Source organism: Leptonychotes weddellii, chromosome 5 (genome assembly GCF_054177405.1).
Source record: "Leptonychotes weddellii isolate Sample4059 chromosome 5, ASM5417740v2, whole genome shotgun sequence".
NCBI classification, from domain to species: Eukaryota; Metazoa; Chordata; class Mammalia; order Carnivora; family Phocidae; genus Leptonychotes; species Leptonychotes weddellii.
The window spans coordinates 87,844,741-87,866,466 of NC_138373.1; the positions used below are offsets into that span (position 1 = coordinate 87,844,741).

The 21,726-nt window shown below is 39.9% G+C and overlaps 2 protein-coding genes across 2 annotated transcripts in view; both read right to left on the minus strand.

The window, feature by feature from the left end:
* The window catches only part of ITPR2 (inositol 1,4,5-trisphosphate receptor type 2), an 838,078-nt gene that overhangs the window by 602,096 nt on the left and 214,256 nt on the right, over window positions 1-21,726 (minus strand). The window lies entirely within an intron of this gene.
* Window positions 1-21,726, minus strand: part of TM7SF3 (transmembrane 7 superfamily member 3) — a 34,998-nt gene that overhangs the window by 8,730 nt on the left and 4,542 nt on the right. Inside the window, exons 2-6 of the mRNA XM_006737928.3 lie at window positions 16,148-16,302; window positions 13,080-13,230; window positions 10,438-10,558; window positions 9,548-9,719; window positions 5,169-5,346 (exon numbers count right to left, since the gene is read on the minus strand). Coding sequence (XP_006737991.2) covers window positions 5,169-5,346; window positions 9,548-9,719; window positions 10,438-10,558; window positions 13,080-13,230; window positions 16,148-16,302 — 777 coding nt within the window. The remainder of the gene's footprint in view (window positions 1-5,168; window positions 5,347-9,547; window positions 9,720-10,437; window positions 10,559-13,079; window positions 13,231-16,147; window positions 16,303-21,726) is intronic.

Here is a 21,726-nt window from a genome sequence, read left to right on the forward strand (position 1 = left end):
AGTGGGTAATATATCCAATTTAATACTTTGTATTTAGTTACTAGAACAAAGCTTCATGAAAAAAACCAAGTGAGCTGACAATAATATACACTTACTTTAATTTATAATATGTATCATATACAAATATAAACACATAAATTATAAACCTACTTTTGGAAATACCCTTGCCACCCCTAACAAATTATTTTGTGTGGGCAATGAATATCAATGCTACTGCTATGACAAAAAGAGGAACCAGACAATCTATGCTTCCTGACGAGGTATGCAGCACTACTTTTGACATATTCTTGGGGTGTCGTGTGTACACAAAATGGTTTTGTTTCTTCACAAACTGCAAGAAAAAAGGAGGGCAACGGAAAGGAGAACTAGGGATTAAAAGAGATTTAAAAGACACATCAACTAAATACGATGTATAGGTGTCACCTGAAACCTGATTCAAATAAAAAAAACTGAAAAACAATTGGGTGACTGGAAAAATATAAGTACTGGCTGTTAATGTGATGCTATTAGGGAATTATCTTCAATATTTTTCACTGAAATTTGTGTTGGTGATACTGTACCTATATATTTTGAAAACAGAGCTTATCTTTAGGACAAACACACACATGTGTGCACATACACACACTCCACACTGAAATTTTGTGAGCAAAATGATGGCCATGGATTTGCTATTTAAAAAAATCCAGTAATAGGGGCGCCTGGGTGGCTCAGTCGTTAAGCGTCTGCCTTCGGCTCAGGTCATGATCCCAGGGTCCTGGGACTGAGCCCCGCATCGGGCTCCCTGCTCCGCGGGAAGCCTGCTTCTCCCTCTCCCACTCCCCCTGCTTGTGTTCCTGATCTCTCTGTGTCTCTCTGTCAAATAAATAAATAAAATCTTAAAAAAAAATAAAAAGTTAAATTAAAAAATACAGTAATAAAGGAGGGCTAGGAGGCAGAGACCCAGGTGGGTATATAGCTGAAACCAAATCACACCATGAATCAAAATCGTTAATGCTGAAAAATTAGTATATGAAGGTTCTTTGAAGTTCTTCATCATAAAAAATTTTAACCAAAATTCACATTAAAATAAAAGAACATGTACTACACTGTAAATCACATATGAACAAATTATTGCCCATCTTCTTTACACATATTGCTTCTGAAAAAAAAATGCAGCATTATAACTAACAATAAAGCACAATATACTTCATGATGCCAAAGAATCCCAAATCTCATGGTCCTTAATAGGCACCAACTTAAATATAAATAACATGAACCAAAAGATACAGCTTACCAAAGAGAAAAATACACTAAATTCACTGTCATGACTCCTTTGAGATTTATCACAAGAAAATAATCCCTGAACTAAAAACGAAAACAAAACACCTATACAATCTCATGTGGAAAATGTTAAATGTTACCACAGATCAAAACACATAAAATGCTTAAGAGTGCTCAGATGGAGATACCATGAAGACCTACATTTAAATAAGAAACACAAGGCAGAAGACCAGAATTTGCAGGGCATGAGACATAACCCACACAGCAGCTTTTCTGAGAACAAAGCGCCCCAAAGAAAGATGAAACAAAAGATAAAACGCCACATTCTGCTTATTTCAGACCTGTGGTTGATTGCTGTTCTATGATTTAATCTTTACACCACAAGTGTGGAGTTGGCTGGGATAGTTTTTTTTTTCAAATAAAAATCTAAGTGGCAGTTTCCAGCAAGTATAATCATCAAGGTTAGCAAGATCTTCCAACCCAATAAAAACGACACACACAGTTAGCTTTCCTCCCTGCTATCAGACAGCAGAGAGAAACTAAATGGAATCCCCACTCACAGTACCAGGAAAGGACAGAAACAAATGATACAGGAAAAAAACAGAGAGCAGGTTTCATAAGAAGTAGACTCTAGAGACAAAACTAGAGAGAAAATGGGCACTTTGGGGGGCGATGAAGACAAAGGGGTGAATGGACTGGGAGGATAGAAGACAGTCCAAGTAGAGCAGTCTTTAATCATCACAGTATCATCTAGGTTATGATACACAGGCCAAAGTTTTAATTAAAAGGCAATGTGGATACCTCCTCTCTACTCCAAGCTCAGGAAAGATGTCCTCATACACATCAAGCTCGAAAATGAAAGCAACAATAGGACCAACATCATCACTAGGAGGGGTCAACTGAGGTTGGAGGAATAGGATCAGAGCTCCCTTTCTCCTCAGCTAACACGTAGAGATGGAAACCCAGGGGAGGGGAGCTTTCGGATTAGGAGGGGCTCTGGTGCAGAAGGACTCAAGGGAAGGGGACTAGAGGAACCTAGATTAAGTCTACCAGTTAAAGATACAGAACTGATATCTGCCTGGGTCCCCTACATTTTATGTCTCCAGGATCCTGAGCATGGCAGTGGAAGACTGGATGGGATACAGCTCTACCAGAGGAGGGGAACCCTAGTCCCTGAACACAATGGATAGACTATTCTTTAGAGCAAAACTCCTGGAAAGTGCTATCTGGACTCTTCTCCAATTTCTTTCTTCCTATTTGTTCTTGAACATACTCCAGTAAGGCTTACCCCAGCGCTCCACTAAAACAGCTCTGACACCAACAGCCTCCATGTTGCTAAATCCAGTGGTCATTTTTTAGTTCCTAATTTCCTGACCTCTAAGCACCAGAGTGCCCAGGGCTCTGTCCTTAGACCCGTCTCTTTTCTACTTGCTCACTTCACAGTAAGGCCATCTAGTCCATGGCATTAGATGCCATCGATTTAATTGGATGCATTTCAAGGTAATCTCCAGCCCACACCTTTCCCCTGAATTCCAGCATATTTACAACCAACTGTCAATTCAACATGTCCACTTGAATGCTTCCTAAGGTTCTCAAACTGAACAGGTCCAAAACTGAACTCCTGATACATGCTCCCAAACCCGCTCCTCCAACAGTCTTTCCCATTTCAGTGAATGGCAGTTCTAGCTCTCCAGGTGCTCCGGCCAAAATGGTAGTCATCTTTTACACCTTTCTTCAACCCCCTCACCCAACCAGCAACTATTCCTGGCTCTATTTCAAAATATATGCAGCCACTCATTGGCCAAATCTGGGATGATTTAACATGCAAATAATGGGCACTTTGAAACATGAAAATAATGATAGTGATGGATTATCCAGAGAATTAAGAATCCATGGGTTCGTGTATATAAATACATACATAAATAGGGGAGAAGAGAAATCTCTTCCTTACAAGAGAATGCCAACTAATATGAAGAAATGATGACATTAGAAAATTGCCATTTGGCAACCACCTAGTAATAAATGTTTCAGGCAAAAATCATGGGATGCTAAAACTAGCAAGTGGGAGTTTAAGAAGGGCCTATCTACTAGCATTCAGAGTCTTGCCCAAGAATACTTAAAGGGAAAATAGTTACTTTACAGTGATGAAACCTGGCAGACACTACTAACCAAATATTCAAGGTTATCACCACCAGTCATGGGACAAATAGGTATCAAATGCCTCCTAAGAAGGGCACAACATTGCTTTTTTGTATTCCCACCAAAAATGCATAATGTGAATTTAATCATGAGGAAACATCAGACGAACCCAAACTGGAGGACATTCTAAAAAGTCAGCCTGTACCCCTCAAAAAGGTCAAGGTCTTGAAAGACAAAACAGACTGAGGAATCGTTTCAGATTACAGAAGACGAAAGAGACAGGTCAGTTAAATGCAGTATGTGACTTTTTTTTTTTTATAAAGGACATTAGTGGAATAACTAGTGAAATTCAGTAACATCTGAGGGTTAAATAACAATACTGTATCAGAGTTAATTTTGTGAATTTGATCATTTTTACTATGGTTACATAAGAAAATAAATAAAATATTTTAAGGGAAAAATGTCTTTCTGTCTGCAACTTACTCTCAGGTGGCTCAAAGAAAGCAGTGTATGTGCACATACATATGGAGAGCACGCGCACGCGAGCGCTCTATAAATAAAAAGCAAATCGCATAGTACATTCACATTTGAGGAATCTGAGTGAAGATTATGCCGAAATTCTTCGTATTTCTGCATCTTTTCAGTGAAACTATTTCAGAATACAACGTTACACACAGAACGATCTTGCAACGCCCCCACGGCCACCACCCTATCTAAACCACTGTCCGCTCTGCCCTGAATTACCGCGACAGCCTGGTCCATCTCCGTTTCTGATCTCGCCCCTGACTTTTCTCAAGACAGAAGCAGCCAGAGTGATGCCGTCAGAACGGGAGTCCGATTACGGCACTCCCTGCTCAAACCCGCCAATGCCTTTCCATTGCGCTCTGAACAGAAGCTTCTGCCCACGCTGTGCCCTACCAGGCTGCACCTCTCCCCCTCCTCAGGCTCCTCCGGCCGCTGTTCTCGCCGCTGTTCTTCGGACACACCAAGAAGGCTCCCGGCTGAGGGCCGTTGTTGCCTCTGCCTGGCAGTACTGCCCGGACACACGCAGGGCTCCCCGCCTCGCCTCGCCCCGGGTCTCCACTCGCCCCGTGTCTCCACTCACGCCCTGAGCCTCCACTTGCCCCGTGTCTCCACTCACCCCCCCGGAGTCTCCACTCGCCCCGTGTCTCCACTCGCCCCTCCCCCCCAGGGTCTCCACTCACGCCCTGAGCCTCCACTTGCCCCGTGTCTCCACCCACCCCCTCGGAGTCTCCACTCGCCCCGTGTCTCCACTCGCCCCCCCGCCGGGGTCTCCACTCACACCCTGGGCCTCCACTTGCCCCGTGTCTCCACTGGCCCCCGACCTCTCCACTCACCCCCCGGGGTCTCCACTCAACGGTTAGCCTTTCCGCATGGGCCTCCCTGGCCATCGCTCTCAAACTTCTTCCCTCAGTGTCACTTGTTATTATCCACCTTTCCTACTTAATGTTTGCTTCTTAGCACTCAGCAGTTTCTCACATGATGGATATTTTACAAATTTATCTTGTCTGTCTCATCTCCCCCGCTAAAACATAAGCTCCCGGAGGGCACGTAGTCTGTCTGTTTTGTTCACTGCTGTATCCCTGTGCCTAGAACAGAGAGTGGGACAACGGAGGGGCTCAAAAGGCATTTGCTGAATGAATGAAGACTAGACAAAAGCATTTTTTAATATTTTTGAGTTCTGGACTGGTTGACATGGATCTGCAAAGCCAAAGAAGAAATTTCGAAGTTTAAATCCATATACTTACTGAGGGAAGAACAATTACCCTCCTTGGCCTCAAAGCTGCAAGCATATGTGTGAGCAGGAACATAAGCAGCAGATGTATTGAGAAGTGGGTCCCGGACAATGACATTATAAAGGACACCTTGTCCTCGGAGAGAGAAGAAGGAAACACTTGTCTTATCATTAGCTGTTAGGGTAACCACCTGAAGCCAAAAATAATGTATGATTAGTGTTCAGATTTTTTTAAAAAGCTATTCTATTAGAACCCCACCTACATGTGATAGTAAATGGTAATATTAAATTATAATTCTTGTTTAAAATATACACCAACCCATTTAGCTCTCTCAAACTATTGTCCTGCACAGTTTATACATGCTAATATAAGCAAGTTCTTACACAAAATGCTTCTAAAGTTTTTGTACAGCATCAAATGTCAATAATTTAAGCAAAATAATGATATAAAATGTAAACACTAGTCAGGACAATAAAAAAAAATTTTGTCATCTACTACATTGTAAACAACACAATGGCAAGAACTATATTTATCTTGCTTACTAGTCCTTCTTTCCTCAGTACTTAGCACAATGCTTGGCACAGAGTAAGTGTTCATTATTACTACTAGGTATGGAACTGTCAAAAGACAAGTGTTTATTAACATCTCACAGAGAGGACCCATTTATCTTTGTCTAACAGACTCTGCAAAAAAGAAAACATTCCATATAGTTGTTATGCAGTGGTCCTTCACTTCAAAACTTCCATTTTAAAGGTGGTTTTTTAGATAGGTAATATATGTAATAGAAGAAACAAAAGCCCTATATAGCTAGAATACACTAATACATTCCTACTAATAAAAGTGAGAATATTTAGTATTAGAGTTTCAGGAATAATTACAAGCCTCTTAGAAAACTTCTGCTTAAAATATTGCTTAGCCTTCAAAAATATGTTTCTGGCAAAGGACTGGTCAAGTTCAACTAAATGTTAACATTACCTCTTACTCCATTTTTATTATGAAACATTCAAACTTATAGAAATGCTGAAAGAATAATACAATGAATAAACTATATACCACCACTTAGATTTAACAATTGTTAATATTTTATCCTATTTCTTTTTTTTTTATTCCTTTTTTCCCTCTATTTTTTCCTGCTGAACCATTTTACAGTAAGTTAGATATCATGACATTTCACTTCTTAAGACTTCCAGTGTGCACATCCTAAAACAGCGTTTCTCAAACTTAACGTGCCTATAATCACTGAGGGAGGGTGTTATAATTTAGATCCTGATTCTATTGCTGGAGGAAGCATCTGAGAGTCTGCTTTTCTAGCAATCTCTCAGCTGATGCCAATGCTACCCATTCATCTACCACACTCTGAGTAGCAAGGTACTAAGGATATTCGCTTTTATACCCATATACCTTAGCTCACCCAAAAAAATCAATAATCTCTTATCTAATACACAGTCCATATTCAGATTTTCCCGTGTCTTTTTTTGTTTGAAGATTTATTCACCTATTTGAGAGAGAGAGAGCACCCACACAAGTGCGGGGAGGGGCAGAGGGGGAGAGAGAGAATCTCAAGCGGACTCCCCGCAGCCACATTGTGGGGCTCCATCTCACAACCCATGAGATCATGACCTGAGTGGAAATCACAAGTTGAAATCACAAGTCGGACAGTTAACCGACTGAGCGACCCAGGCGCCCCTCCTCCCCCCACCATGTCTTTCATAGCTTTTCTCTCCTTTAACCAAAATCCAACCATTTCATGCATGGTGTTTATCTCTGATATCTAGGACAGTCCTTCCCATCACTCTCTCCCACCCACCCAATCATTAAGAGCAGTTGTCTTTTTCTGTTTTTTTTATCGGGGGTGGGGGGGGAAGGGGAGAGGGAGAGAAGAATCTTAAGTAGGCTCCATTTCCAGTGCAGAGCCCAATATTGGGCTCAATCTCATGACCCTGAGATCATGACCTGAGCCGAAACCAAGAGTCGTTATTTAACTTACTGAACCACCCAGGGACCTCCAGGGCGGCTGTCTTATAGGGGCAACTGGCTGGCTCAGCTGGTAAAGCCTGTGACTCTTGATCTCATGGTTGTAAGTTCAAGCCCTGGGTTGGGTGTAGAAATTACTTAAAAATAAAATCTTAAGGGGCACCTAGGTGGTGCAGTTAAACCTCCCACTCTTGGTTTCAGCTCAGGTTGTGATCTCAGGGTTGTGAGATTGAGCCCCTTGATAAGCCCCTCCTTGAGCCCCTTGTCGGGCTCCACACTCAGTGCTGGAGCCTGCTTAAGATTCTCTCTCACCTCTCTCTCTGCCCCTTACACCCCACCACCTGCTCACACTTTCTCTCTCTAAATAAAAAATAAAATCTTAAGAAAAAAGAGCAGTTGTCTCATAGAACATTCCACAATCTGGATTTGTCAGAGTATGCTCAAGGTGTCCAACTTGCTCTTTTACCCCACGTATTTCCTATAAACAGGAACTCCAATGGACTGAATTCAGGTTAAACATATTTTGCTAAAATATTTCACAGGTGATGGTTATGATGTCAGATGGAGTCATATGAGCACATAAGGCAAGCTACCTGCTATCAATGAAGCTAAATGACCACATAGATAAGACCAAGACCATCAAATCATTCCACTCCAAAAGTAAGTTTTCTCTTTGCAATTAGAATTCATCTGAGCATGCTGAGAATATCCTTTTCCCCAAAAGTCTTTCACCTGCAGATCCTTGCCTGAATTATTTCACTAAGGGTGGAAAATGGTGATTTTCTAATCCTATTATTCCTTCTACATTTACTGGTTGGTTCTTCCATGTAGAGCCTTCTCTCATGAACGAGGATGAATTACAGTGCCTCTTTTAAAAAAGGCAGTGTAAATTCCTCCCCGTATCAATTTCCAGAATAATTTGGTATAGGAGTCTCCTCCAATGATAGCAACTGAGGAGTTTTCTTTTTCTCTCCCTTTTTTTAGTATCAGTAGGACTTGTTTTTATTTATTCAAAACTTATAATCAATCATTACTCTTTTTGATGACTGAATTGCCCCAAAGTGGGCCAGTGCAAGCCTCTTCAAACAGGCTCTGACTCTTCTCAACATGCCCTCACTAGTCAACGACGGCTCTTCGCTGAAAGTTAAAAAGTAACCTAAAAAGTTCCTGTTATATGAATTCTTTTATTCTCTTCATGAGAATAAAAATGATCTTCAAAATTTTCTATGTAAAAATGGCAACTGGTAAACTTATCCAAAGGAGCTTCCAAATTTGTGAATAAGCACAGTGAGTTTTCTTGAAGTATCAGGCTCCTTCTTAGCATGGGACCATGACATCCTAGGTGACAACAAAATGAGATCTTGCTCTGCAACAGACTGAGGACCTAGGCTAATCACATAGGCCACCGCTTCCCTATAAAATCTGGTAACCTATCAACCTTCTGGGAAAAATCAGAGCAGTCTAGAAAAACTCTAGCCATAAACCATTAGACTGAAGGATGAACTTCTGTATTAGACTGCTATCAGGTAACTTTTAAGACATAAATCCTGCCCTCCACAAAAACCATCTATAGCATGAATCTCAATTTTTAATATGCGTAGGAATCACCTGGGGACCTCAAAAATGCAAATTCTGATTCAGTAGGTCCAGGGTGGAGCCAAGGAGTCTACAATTCTAACAAGCTCCCGAGTGGTGCCAATGCTACTGGCCCATACCCCACACTTGGTATTCCAAGAGTTTACAGGGGTTCCAAAGATCAGAGAAAACTTCTGCTTCAAGTTAGAGACTTCTGAGTTTGGGTTTAAATACTAATGACAGGGGCCCCTGGATGGCTCAGTGGGTTAAGCAGCTGGCTCTCGGTTTTGGCTCAGGTCGTGATCTCACGGTCATGAGATCGAGCCCCATGTGGGGCTTTGCACTCAGCGCAGAGTCTGCTGGTCCCTCTCCCTCCCCCTCTGCCCCTCTACGCTCTCCACATGCACATGCATGCTCTCTCTCCCTAAAATAAATAAAAACAAAATCTTTTAAATAAATAAACAAGTATTAATGACAATGTGTATATCCTTAAAACAGTTTCTCATTGTTTTTTAAAAAAAACTGTAACTTTTATACTTGCCAAAAGTTTTTATCTAATAGTTATGGGAGTACATAGAAAAATCACTTCCATCCACAGCTGAAGATTACCAGATCATATGTGTGACAGCAACTAAAACGTAACATAATTTACATGCACCTCCTCAAAAGCCAACATTACTTTGGGATATCACTAGCAAGACAATAACAGAATGGAAGAGAATAAAGTGAGAACCCCAGAAAGATCAAGGAAACAGAAATAAGCTCCTGGTAGCTTCTCCTCTTCTCAACTCTTACCAAAAGTGTCACAATCTGGCCACACAAATTCTAAGAACCAGATTTACCTTGATAGCATTGGCCTTCACCTGAGGCACCTCAGCCATCCTCTGCAGATGCTTGAGCAACGCCTCTTGGGTGAGGTCATTCTCGGGCAGAAAATACTGATAGACATCATACAGCAACCTCCACCTAGAGTCCCGTCCCGTCCCAATGTCACACGGCAGAGGATTTGTGCCTCTAAAGTCAACCAACAAAACTGAACATCAATCTCTTGTAGTGCATGTCGCATCTATAAAAGGAACCAAAACCTCAAATTTCAAACTTCTGCATTGATTCCAATTTTGGCATTACGGAGAAAAGTACCATCCTGAGAGGCGATATGGTTAAATAATCGGATGTTAATGTTAGTCATGCAGCTTTGCCACCATGTCACTTAATCTCAATAACCCTTAGGGAACCACTCTGTAAGGTAAGAACCACGCCCCTTCTGAGTAAAACTGTCAGGATTAAATGACGAAGAACATAGAGCACTCAGCACGATGGATGATACACAGACAGCATTCAAATGTTACTCAATGTTAGCTACCATTACTATTAAAGTAGAAACTAAGGCAGAGTTTTAATTAATTAAAATAACAAAGTCCTTACAAAAATATAAGGGTGTTTCATGGCTTCAGAATGCTTTCCATAATCAAAACTCTACAGAAACTAAATGTACTTCTAAGCTCACAACAGAAACTCAACATCTGGCTCTTCCTAAGAATGGAGGGGGGCAATGTTAATTGTAAGTGACATATCAAGTATTACCCAACAATGTTTAAATTACCTCCGTTCCAAAAAAAATTAAACAATTTCACTAAAGAGAACCATGGATTTGGGGAGTTCACCGAAGCTACACAACAGCTAGTCATGCATGTCCTAAAGGCAGTTTTAGGAGATAGGAAGATAGACATACCTTGCATAGCCTAGGTTTGCTGGGGCAAATTTAATAGTCGTCTCAAAGAAATTGTATTCCAAGTAAATGTTGGGATCAATATCTAAATCAAACTCCAAATTACAGCCTCCAGGGACAGGATCTGGATGAAAAATAAGGAAGTTACTCAACACAGAATTCTCCTACACTCAAATCGTACTCAGAGAAACAGAACTCTACTCTTATAAGAACTTTCCAGACAGAAGTTAAATATAATAGAGCTTCTGGTTTTGTACTACCTCATGAACTGAGGTTAAAGAGGAAAAAGTTAATTGAGGTTACGGGCTCTGGAATAGAGGTCAGCAAGCCTTTTCTGTAAAGGGTAAGACGGTGAATATTTTAGGCTTCTCACAACTGATGGTTTCTGTAGCAATTACTCGACCCTGCCTTCGAGGCATGACAGCAGCCAGACAATATACAAGCAAAGGAACATGGCTGTTTCTAGTAAAATTTTATGTACAACACAGACAGAGGCTGGATCTGGCTCACAGTCTGTGTTTGCCAACCCCTACTCTAGAGTTGAAGAGGTCTGGAGACAGATATTCTCAAGTTGGTGTCCAAGAATGGGCTCTGGAGGTCCCATGAACACCTTGAAATTGTATGCCAAAGGTTGAATGTGTGCATTTCTTAAGGAGAGAGGTTTTTATTAGATTTTGGGGGTCCCTGATCCCATAAAAAGAGCTTAAGAACCCAGGGATAGAGGGGGGAAAAACACTGCCAAAGAGAAAGGGAACTCCATGGGCAGTAAATAAAGGGGTGTCCACTTTTCACATGCTTTTTAAACCGGAAGAAAGAGGGTGTCATCCTCAGTGCTGGAAGAGTCTGTGTATATAAAAGAGTAAAAATTAAAAAGGCCTCAAAAGACCCCCAAGACCATGTATTGGAATAGCATTTGGATATTTAATACAAATTTTAGGTATTTCGTTTACATTAATAATGTGGCTGAAACAGCTCTTCTTTTCTTACTAGGAATCCTATTCATGACCTTAAGCATGACAAAACTTAGAGAAGTCACTTAACATGAGCTCATTCTATGCAAACAACTGTCCATGGTAGACTCAAGTGGAAAGGCTGAGCTAAGACAGATCAATTTAAAGGTCTACAAGATCTCAACTTCATACACTCATCCAATCATTCCCACAGTTGGGTCCTGGTTTCCATCAACTGCTGGAATTCCGGTGGCTGATTTCCCCCGGCCAGATCTGGAATGGAGAAACCCCATGTGCATACCTGTTTCAATGCTGCTCTTCTTTCATACTCTCCTTTTCCTGCATTTACAAATCTTTACCACACCTGAGAAAATGATGTGGATTGTAATGGAAACTCTACTCTAATTTTTCTTTGTACACTGTCCTTGATGAAAACCCGAAGTCTATGGTTTTCTATCAGGTCATTACCTTTGCTACATAGGACACTGTGTAAGAGTAATCTAAATACCCTCACCTCGCCTTTACTCCTCATCACTGTAATCTAGTTTTCACCCCCACTGTGCCACTAAAACAATTCTCACTAAAGGCCACTCTTCATTGCACTATCATATAGACAATTTCCGTCACTTCCTTGATCTCTCTGCAATGTACTATTTACCACTCCTTACTTAAAGCAGAACCTCCGGGCTCTTCTCTTACCTCCTCGACTCCTCCTTAGTCTTATGCTTATTCCTCAGCAGTTAGCATCGCCTAGAAACAGTGCCTGACATGTGGTAGGCACTATGAAAGTATCCACTATTGTTTTTCCCCCTAAACCTCTAAGTACATGCCTGGATAATCTTACTCGCTTCCATGGCTTTTACTCAGAACCCTGTAGGTGGACATCTAACCTCGAGTCTCCACTCCACACCCTTAAACTCCCTACTAGGCATTTCCATCCAGATGTCCTATAGCATCTCAGATGATGTCCCAAACTAAAGTCACCATCTACCCCATCCCGACCGCCTCAACTGTCCAGCACCACCACAACTCCCTCTCAACCCTATTTTACATCACTATCTCCTAGCAGCCCAAATGGGAAGCCTATGCTCCTCCCTTTTATAATCCATAACCACTGGTCACTGTGTCTCATTAATGCTACCTTCCAAACATCTTCTCACTCTGAGCTCTTAAAGGTGTGCTGAGTCCTGATCCTGCTATGCCCTCTCCAAGCCACTCCCCATGCTCTTCTAGCATTAACTTTCTGATAGATGAAATGCATATCATTCCTCTGCTTAAAAATTCTGTGCTCCTTCAGAATAGAATACAAACCTCAAATTACATAAAAGGCCCTTCACACTCATGGCTCCACCATACCCACCATTCTGCCATTCTCCAAATATTCTCCATTCTTCTTCTGCCCTCCTCTGCCTAGAATAACCAGCTAAAGTATTCAGGACTGTGTCCTGCCTTTCTGTTACTGCTTCTCCAAGGGCTCCTTAAATTTTTTTTTGAATTAATGACTGCATTCTCCTACGCCCCTATCCGGGGTTTCAATCATCATGAAATTCCTTGCCTCCCTTGTTGTTAAAATCTTTGATTCAATATACCATACTTGCAATATATACTTTTAAAAGGATTATAGTTTCCTTTGGATTTTCATGAGTAAGTTCCACATTCTGGGAGTCAATTGGGAGTCGAAGATAGAAAGGTTACCTCTTTCTGAATAGGTGAGTGGGACGGCCATGTTTTGGACAGGCTCAGCATCTAAAGTCTCCAAGTGCCAAGTGCACATACTCTGCTCTGGTCTAAGAATGAAAACCAGTCCTCGGTCAGTGCCTGTTCCTGAGGTATTACGAAGGAGAGTCTGCAATAAGGTAGAAAAGGGTCATCATGAATAGAGAGTTGAGCAAAATACTTAAATTCTAGGCTGGATCTCGTCTGCCTGTCCTATTCCAAGCCTTCTCAAAACAAGAATGAAGAGACACAGACCTTCCTTATAAAGCATTCATCTCTATATGCAGGTGCCCATGCATATGCATGGAAGAACTATTTAAATATATGATCTTTGATAGGAATAGGAGATGCACAGTGAAATTCCCAAGTTTTTCAATTCCCCAAATTAAGATTTACTATGTCAAGTACTAAGACTACTGTCAAATGACAAAACTGAAAACAAGTCAGTAAAGAGTTTGGTGTCCTTTATTCAAGGAAAAACAACCCACACATTAGGGGAGTATAGTGCCTTACAAGCAGTGAAGAAGCACCTGAGGGATTTGGGGCAAAAGTGAGTTGTACAGTGTTAGAAAAAGCAAAACAGAAACAGGGCATGATTGGCTAAAAGGTCAGGAATTTCCTTATAAGGAAGGTGAGCAGGTCCTATTCTCTAAGGTAAGGCAAAAGAGCTAGAGCAGAGTTGGAGGACAGTGACTGTCATGGTAGGTTTCCTGGACAGGTGTTTCCCCGTTAGTGCAAGCTGACTCAGGTTTAGATTTGTGACATGGACCAGGTCACTGAGGCAGCCTCCATCTTGTAGGTCCAATATACAAATTCACTTTATCACTACAAAAACAAAAACATGAGCCCCGCCCCTAAAGAATTCAAGTTCTAGAAAGTTTCTTTAAAAAACTGAGCTATAATCGTCATAAACTACACATAAAGAATACCATTTGATAAGTTTTGATATAGTAGACACTTGTAAGCCATCACCATAATCAGGACAGTGAACAAACTTATCCTTACGTGCTCCTTTCAAATCCTCCCTCACACCACTCCACTGGACCATCCCCTAACCCCATCTATTTGGAAAGCTTTTCGAACAACAAAATACTAAGTTAAGAGGTAGTAGATTCAGAGTGTTTTCTTAAGGCTAAGGAAATGGGAAGAAAAAAGTGCCAGATGGGTTTCAATTTGACAAGCACAAGGGAAATGATTCAAATACTAATTGATGAACTGCAGAGTCGACAGTTTCAAAGAACCAACTTCTATGATGACCCCAAAAAAATCCAAAGTGCCACACTTCTGGAAGGAAACAGGAACTACTCTCTTCACTCAGACCACTCATTTCTAGAGCTAAGTGCAGTTCTGGTCGTCATCGGCTCAGCAGCATAAATACAGTGAGAACTAAGGGCAGCCCAAGAAAGGAACATTCAGGATAGCTAAGATCTGCTCTGCATGAAAACTGAGGCCCAGCATGCTGTCCATTCAGGCCACTTCACTCACATTAGTTATGTCGACATTCCTTTATCCAAGCTCTGTTTCCTCAAATGTAAAAACATGCATTGTAAGTACTTTGTTGAACTGTTGTGAGAATTAAATTAATTACATGGAAAACCAAACACAGGGGTTCCTAACTAGGAGCCCCAGAGGCCCAATGAGTTTCCACAGGTCCCCATGAAATTATACAAACATATCCATGCATTTTGAGGAGTATAGAGTCCAGAGATTTTAGCAGATTCGACATCTATGGCCCTAGGAGAGCTTAAGAACCACTGGCCTAGCCCCTAGTAGGCATGCAAAAAAATATAAATGGTTTTTTTTTTTTTAAATCTTTTCTCTTCCTTCAAAGGTTGTCTTTGCTATGATGTTATGAAGAAGGAAATCATCTGTTGTAGCATTTTACTTTGTCTCCTATGTAAGGGACTGAATAGAAAGTTTCCTTCTGAATTTAGTGCCAGGAACAAAGGTTGGCTTTCCTGAGGAACTGGAATGATTTTTCCTTCTAAGAAAGTTATGATATTTAACATGCTTTGATTTCTCCTCTGGCTGCAAAGGCGGCAGACAAAATCTGAGTGGGGGTCATAAACACTGTTAACTCTTTTGCAATTAACATAATTTATTCCTTCCTCTTTTCCTTGATCAAACTCTTCCATTTCTAGTCTATTACACTACCAAACACACAATTTCAAAACCTTCATGGTAGGGGCAGGAAGGCTAGAATACAACATGTAAAGTATCTAGTTTGAAAGATAATATGACCAATGGCTATAGAATATATATGAACTGGACTAAGACCGCTTTGTTTAGCAAATTCCAGAATATTAAAAGATAGGCTTATAACAATAGATATGCTGAGGACAAATAAAAAGCAGCACAACTTCATAGAGAGTGAAATTCATTTATTAGTCTAAGGGGGTCATATAGACTGAATATAAATAGACTTATAAAAAGTTAATATAAATGGCAGATTCTTCATGGGTTAAGCTAATCCAGGGCATATGAAAAACTTCCCAAAGGTGAGGCTGAGGTTGAAGGGGTTAGTGATGATCTCTGAAATAGAGTCTTAAACGCAGGAAGCTGAGCACGGGACTAGAGGACCTGAATATTGGGCTTCTTTTGTTTCCATGAGACTCCAAAGAATAAAGGTGATCCTACAGGGGTCTTAGTAAACTTAGTAAACACTATATGGCTGAACAATGATGGAAACCCATTAAAACATATTCAGAGGTAAAAATCATTAAGGACCCAGCAGAGTAAGAAAAAAGGTGAGATATCATGAGGAAAGCTAAATTGCAGCCAGGAGACATCTGGTAAAGGCCATCCTACCCCCAAATTGGCACTTGCTCACCCCCTCTTTAAGTCAGAGGTCACCACACTCAAGAAAGGCCTGAGACACACACCTCTTAGCCAGTCTAAACCACTAACTTGAGAGGCTCCAATCTTGATTTTTTTCTTTTAAGGATATAAAGTCAAACATAAAGAGGCATCAAATTCTAATGTTTCTACTAAATATAAGACCCCAAAATATGGAAATGGTGTTTACAGAAATAACTCCCCATACTTACCTTAGAAAAAGAAATCGTTGTATTCTGATACTGTGAGTGTATTTGGAAAATAAGGAAAGACGCATTGCTTGAAATATGACGCAAAATGGCGTCCTCTGGAGAGAGCCTGTTGAGCTTGAAGTATCTAAATTTCCCTATGTAAAATTCAAGAAGACCTGCAATGGGAGAAACATTCACTGTAACATTTGTACCTGTAATATCAATTTGTAGAAATCTCAGACATAAGCATACATGCACTCCTAATTTGATCCTCAGAAAAACCTGGGGAGATAAATATTATTATTACTGCCCCTATCTTACTGATGAGGACAGTTAAGCTTAAGAAGGGGAAGCAGCTACTAAATAGTGGAACTGAACACTAAAATGTAAGAAAGGTGTTTTGAAAAATGCAAACAAAAGAGTGCTCAGGATGCCTAAGATGCCCGGTGCCCAGAGCCAGAACATTCCCCACTGTAAGCAGCCATAACAATTCCATTCAAAACAGAGCTCCAGGCGGTGCCTGGCTGGCTCAGTCAGTAAAGCATGTGATTCCTGGTCTCAGGGTTATGATTTCAAGCCCCACATGTGGTGTAGTTTACTTAAAAAATATTTTTATTAAAAAAACAGGGGCGCTGGGTGGCTCAGTCGGGTAAGCATCTGCCTTCAGCTCAGGTCATGATCTCGGAGTCCTAGGATCGAGGTCCATGGCTGGCTCCCCACTAAGTGGGGAGCCTGCTTCTCCTTCTCCCGCTGCCCCTGCTGCCCCTCCTCCCCAATGCGCTCGCGCATGCTCTCTCTCTCAAATAAATAAAATGTTCAAAAAACAAAAACAGAGCCCCTGAACTTAAGGTTTTAACAACCCTAAAGAAGCACTAACAATTGTGAATACACTAATATTAAAAACAGAACCTGATCTAGTGAATTCTGAAGTCAGCCCAGCCCAGAGGGATATAGGGGACTTCAATTTTATCCCACCAATTACGAGCTGTGTGATCTTAGGCAGGTTACTTAATTCCCTTAAAGCTCAATTTCTTCATCTGTCAAATGGGACTGTAATTACCTAGCTTGCAAAGGAAGGTGCCATCAACACTGACAAAAATGTCTGAGTGCCTACACCAGGTACTTCACATAGAGTCATACAGTCATGAACCACAGGCATTCTGGAAAAAGGAGCTTTTTAAGGATCAAGTTCAGAGTCCACACTAGTTTTGCAACACCTCATCTAGGCCTTTCTCATCTGTCTGCTTGTCTCCCCTTGTGTTTCACTCATCCACTCACTGTGTCTTTCTCCCAGCTGCACCCCGGTTCTTTCTTTCATCAACCTAATTCTCAAACAATCCACCAAATAGGTTGTTTTACTTGTGTGGTCCTGGATGCCCATCCCATCCTCTACCCTGCAGTTAGCATCTCTTGCTGAAATAGCACAGGAGCTCCCACATATTACACAAGCAGTCTTGGGGGATTCAAGTCTAAAAATAGGAAAAAAGATTTAAATTTAATAAAGATGAAACAGAGTTGACAATAGATTATAAGTCACCAGAGTCCCACTGTGGAACTATCATTTTATTTTACAAGGAAATTAGAGTCAGTGGGTAGTGAAGGAAAATACTCCAGACATTAAACAACTTCAAATTCATTCTTATGTACTATTTCCCAAACAGGCTAATTTTCAACACTTTTTTTTAAACACAAGTACTCCATCTGGATGATCTAAAAAAGAGACTATCAACAATGGCTAACCAAGAAAGCCACCCAGAATATATGAATAATGCTAGGCTGAGATCAAACATTACTCTGCATGAATTCCCCAAACCCTGTGATGCCATTATATTACCTTCATAACTTTTTTATAATTGATGATAGAAAAAAGTTACTGGTGGCTATGATTTAATTTCTGAAACTCCAGGGAGAATTTTAATTAGTGGCAACAATGACAAATGAAGATGGTATATTTCCTCCTATTTATGTTAGCAGAAACATGTTTTACCTTTTATGTAGAACTAAATTCCAGCCAGAATAGAGGTAAAAATATTAGGAAGGATTTAATAGAATCTGCATAGGGAAGTCTAGAAAATGTGAGGGAGTTTTTTGTTTTCATTTTTATAAAGGGAAACAAGAAAAACATTTTTACATTTTCCAGGCTTTCCCATCATCATGATTATTTTATTAGGAAACCAAATTATACATAAAATTAAGTGGGTCTCAGTAAGTGGCACTAAAAACATTGCACGTATCGTACTTTAATTTTGGTCCCATCTACCCTCTGTCTTCCAAGTCTTAAGAATATCCACAAATCCTAGTCTGTCAAACTAAAAGCAGTATGTTTGTTTTCCTAGGAACTAACTGGATTTCCATCCTTTAATTGTTCAAAGCACTCAGCTCATTTTTTATTTTGCATTTTTTTTTAAATCCCAGTGTAGTTAACATACAGTGTAATATTAGTTTCAGGTGTAGCACTCAGCTCATCTACCATCTGCTTTTTCTAGTTACATTTTCAGTCTTTAAGGTTTTTTTCAGTTTTTCCCTTTTCTTCCCCATTTTCTCTATTTGACAAATATTTATGAAGTTCTTATGGACCACCTGTTCTGCCTATTGGGTACTGGGATCAAAACTGGTTCAAATGAATTTGTGAAGGTTGTCCACGATTTCTGTAATTCTCACTAATTTGCCGGTAAGTATATCTTAGAAACTGTTCAGATAATCTGTATGTTTATCCCCCATTAAACAGGCCTTGAATCAAAACTCTACCCAGAACGTTTAACAGCCCTGGAAGAGATTAAAGCTATCAACTAGGGGCACCTGGGTGGCTCAGTTGGTTAAGCATCTGCTTGCGGTTCAGGTCATGATCCTGGGGTCCTGGGAGCGGGCTCCCTGCTCAGCGGGGAGTCTGCTTCTCCCTCTAACCTCTCCCTTTCTTGTGTGCGCGCGCTCTCTCTCTCATTCTCTAATAAATAAAAAAAAAATCTTTAAATAAATAAATAAAGCTATCAACTAGTTAAGTCTTGGTGTCAAGCTTTTCTAACCCTTCCCTTAACCTATCACACAGGGGTGAAAATAAATCACAACTCAGAAATACTTGGAGAACCAAAAATTTCAGTGTTTTAAAAGACAGTAAGGAAAGAGAACCACAGAAATTAAAACACATTATTAAACAACTGATAAGGTAAATAGGGGTATTGAAAGTAGGTATCACTGCGAGTATATTTTAAGGGATTTTTCTTCTCTTTACAAATTTCACTGTTTATCAAATTTCTATAATGATGGTGAGATGCTCTTATCGGAAACTACACAATTTGGAAAAAACCTCCATTATTGATAGCACTCAAAACACAGATTCTACCTCAAGTCTTCATCTCAAATTTATAAAAATAAGAACATACCCTAGACAAAATGATGACACTCTCTCAACATTTTCATCATTTGTTTTCTTTTTCCCTTAAAATGGTAATATTTTTCCAGATAATCTATAACCTTTATTATAGAAAGGTAAGAAATGTAGAGAAAATCAATACCTACAGCAAATATACTGTGCAGAAATAATGACTACATACATACGTATCAGGCAGTAAAACCTATTTGAGAAGGTTTTTGCCATGACAGTGTTAACAGATCACCTTTGATCCTAAATGGTTAAACTACCTAAGAAGTCTCGTTCTCATTAAGAAAATCAGAAATGAAAACAAGCAGTCCATATGAAAATATATAATGATCAGGACCAAAACATTAAGTTACAGTCTCTGCTTCTGAATTCAAGAAAAACACCTGGCTACAACTTTCATTTATTACTTCCTGGATTTCCAGAAGTTATGAGAAAGATGACGCCTCACTAATCCTCTTTCCCCAATCAAGTATCTGTAGCAGGAACCTGGCAGATGCAAGATAATAAAAGAGACACGGTATTCATGATTTAAAAACCTGATCACCTGACAAAATAAGTAGTATTAAAAGCAGGTGCCTCTGGGGGTATATTTTAAATGATTTTTTTCCTTTTCTTCACACATTTCTTTATTTTTCAAATTTTCTATAGCACTCATAAGATTTCCTTATTAGAAGGAAATTCTAATACAGTGGTTATCCTTCCTGGCTGTACATTACAATGATCTGGAGGTGCTTTTTAAAAACTATTGCTGCCTGGGCCCCTATCCAGACTGCTTAAATAAAAATCCAAGGGGTTAGGGTGCAAGTGTCAGTTAAAAAACATTAATTGAAATAACATACATACAGAGAAGTGCATGAAGTTTACACTGTAGGTAAAGAAAGAGCATTCTACAATCTTAGAGGTCTTGTGGTCCCTTCCAATCACTAAGCCTTCCCTCCCGCCCAGAAATACCACGATCCTAACTTCAAACACCATAGATGGGCTTTGCCTATTTCCGAAATTTAATTAAGTAGAATCATAAAGGATGAATTCTTTTGTATCTAGCTTTTTAAAAATCAATACCATACGTGTGAAATTCATCCAAGCTACTGTAAGTAACCATGACTGACTCATTTTCATTGTTGTATACTTCATAAAAGGAATATACCACAATTTACTTATCTATTCTTCTGTTAATCAACACTTGGATTACTTCTAATTTGAAGTTATTATGAATAACTCCAAACATTTTTTTGTAGTCTTTCGGTGCACATATGTACACATTTCTATTGAGTAGAACCTAAGAATAGAATTATCAGGTAATAGGGTATACTTATGTTCTGCTTTAGTAGATACTGCCAAACAGTTATCCCACATGGTTTTGCCAATTTACACCCCTATCAACTTGTGGAAAAGTATTCTGGTTGCCCAAATGTCTCACCAACACTTGGTATCACCAGTGTCTCTGTTGGGTACATAGTAGTATCTCACTGTGATTTCAATTTGCATTTCCCTAATTATTAAAGATGTTAAGAACATCTTGTTTTGTTTATTAACCATTTGGATACTTCCTTTGTAAAAGGATGTATTCAAGACTTGCCCACTTTAAAAATAGACTGTCCTAATTGAATTTTAGCTCTTTATACATCATTGATAGGAGCATTCTGTCAGTATATCTTCTCCCATTCTTGTAGCTCATCTTTTCACTCTTGTTACCTTAGATTAAAAGAAGTTTTAATTTTGGGGCACCTGGGTGGCTCAGTCGTTAAGCGTCTGCCTTCGGCTCGGGTCATGATCCCAGGGTCCTGGGATCGAGCCCCGCATCGGGCTCCCTGCTCAGCAGGAAGCCTGCTTCTCCCTCTCCCACTCCCCCTGCTGTGTTCCCTCTCGGGCTGTGTCTCTCTCTGTCAAATAAATAAATAAAATCTTCAAAAAAAAAGTTTTAATTTTAATGTAGTCCAATTTCTTTTTTTCTTTTATGCTTAGTCTTTCTATGTCATTCTAATCCAATCTTTGCCAACATATTCTAAGATTATGAAGACATGTTCCCCATGTTAACTTCTAGACCTTTGTTTTACCTTTGACATTTAAGTCTAAAATCAATCTAAAGTTGATTTTTATATATGGTGTAAGGCAGGTGGTCAAGGTTGATGTTTCCATATGCATATCGATTTGACATAATACCCTTTATTGAAAATACCACCATTTCCTTACTACTCTGCAATTTCAGTTTTCATATAAG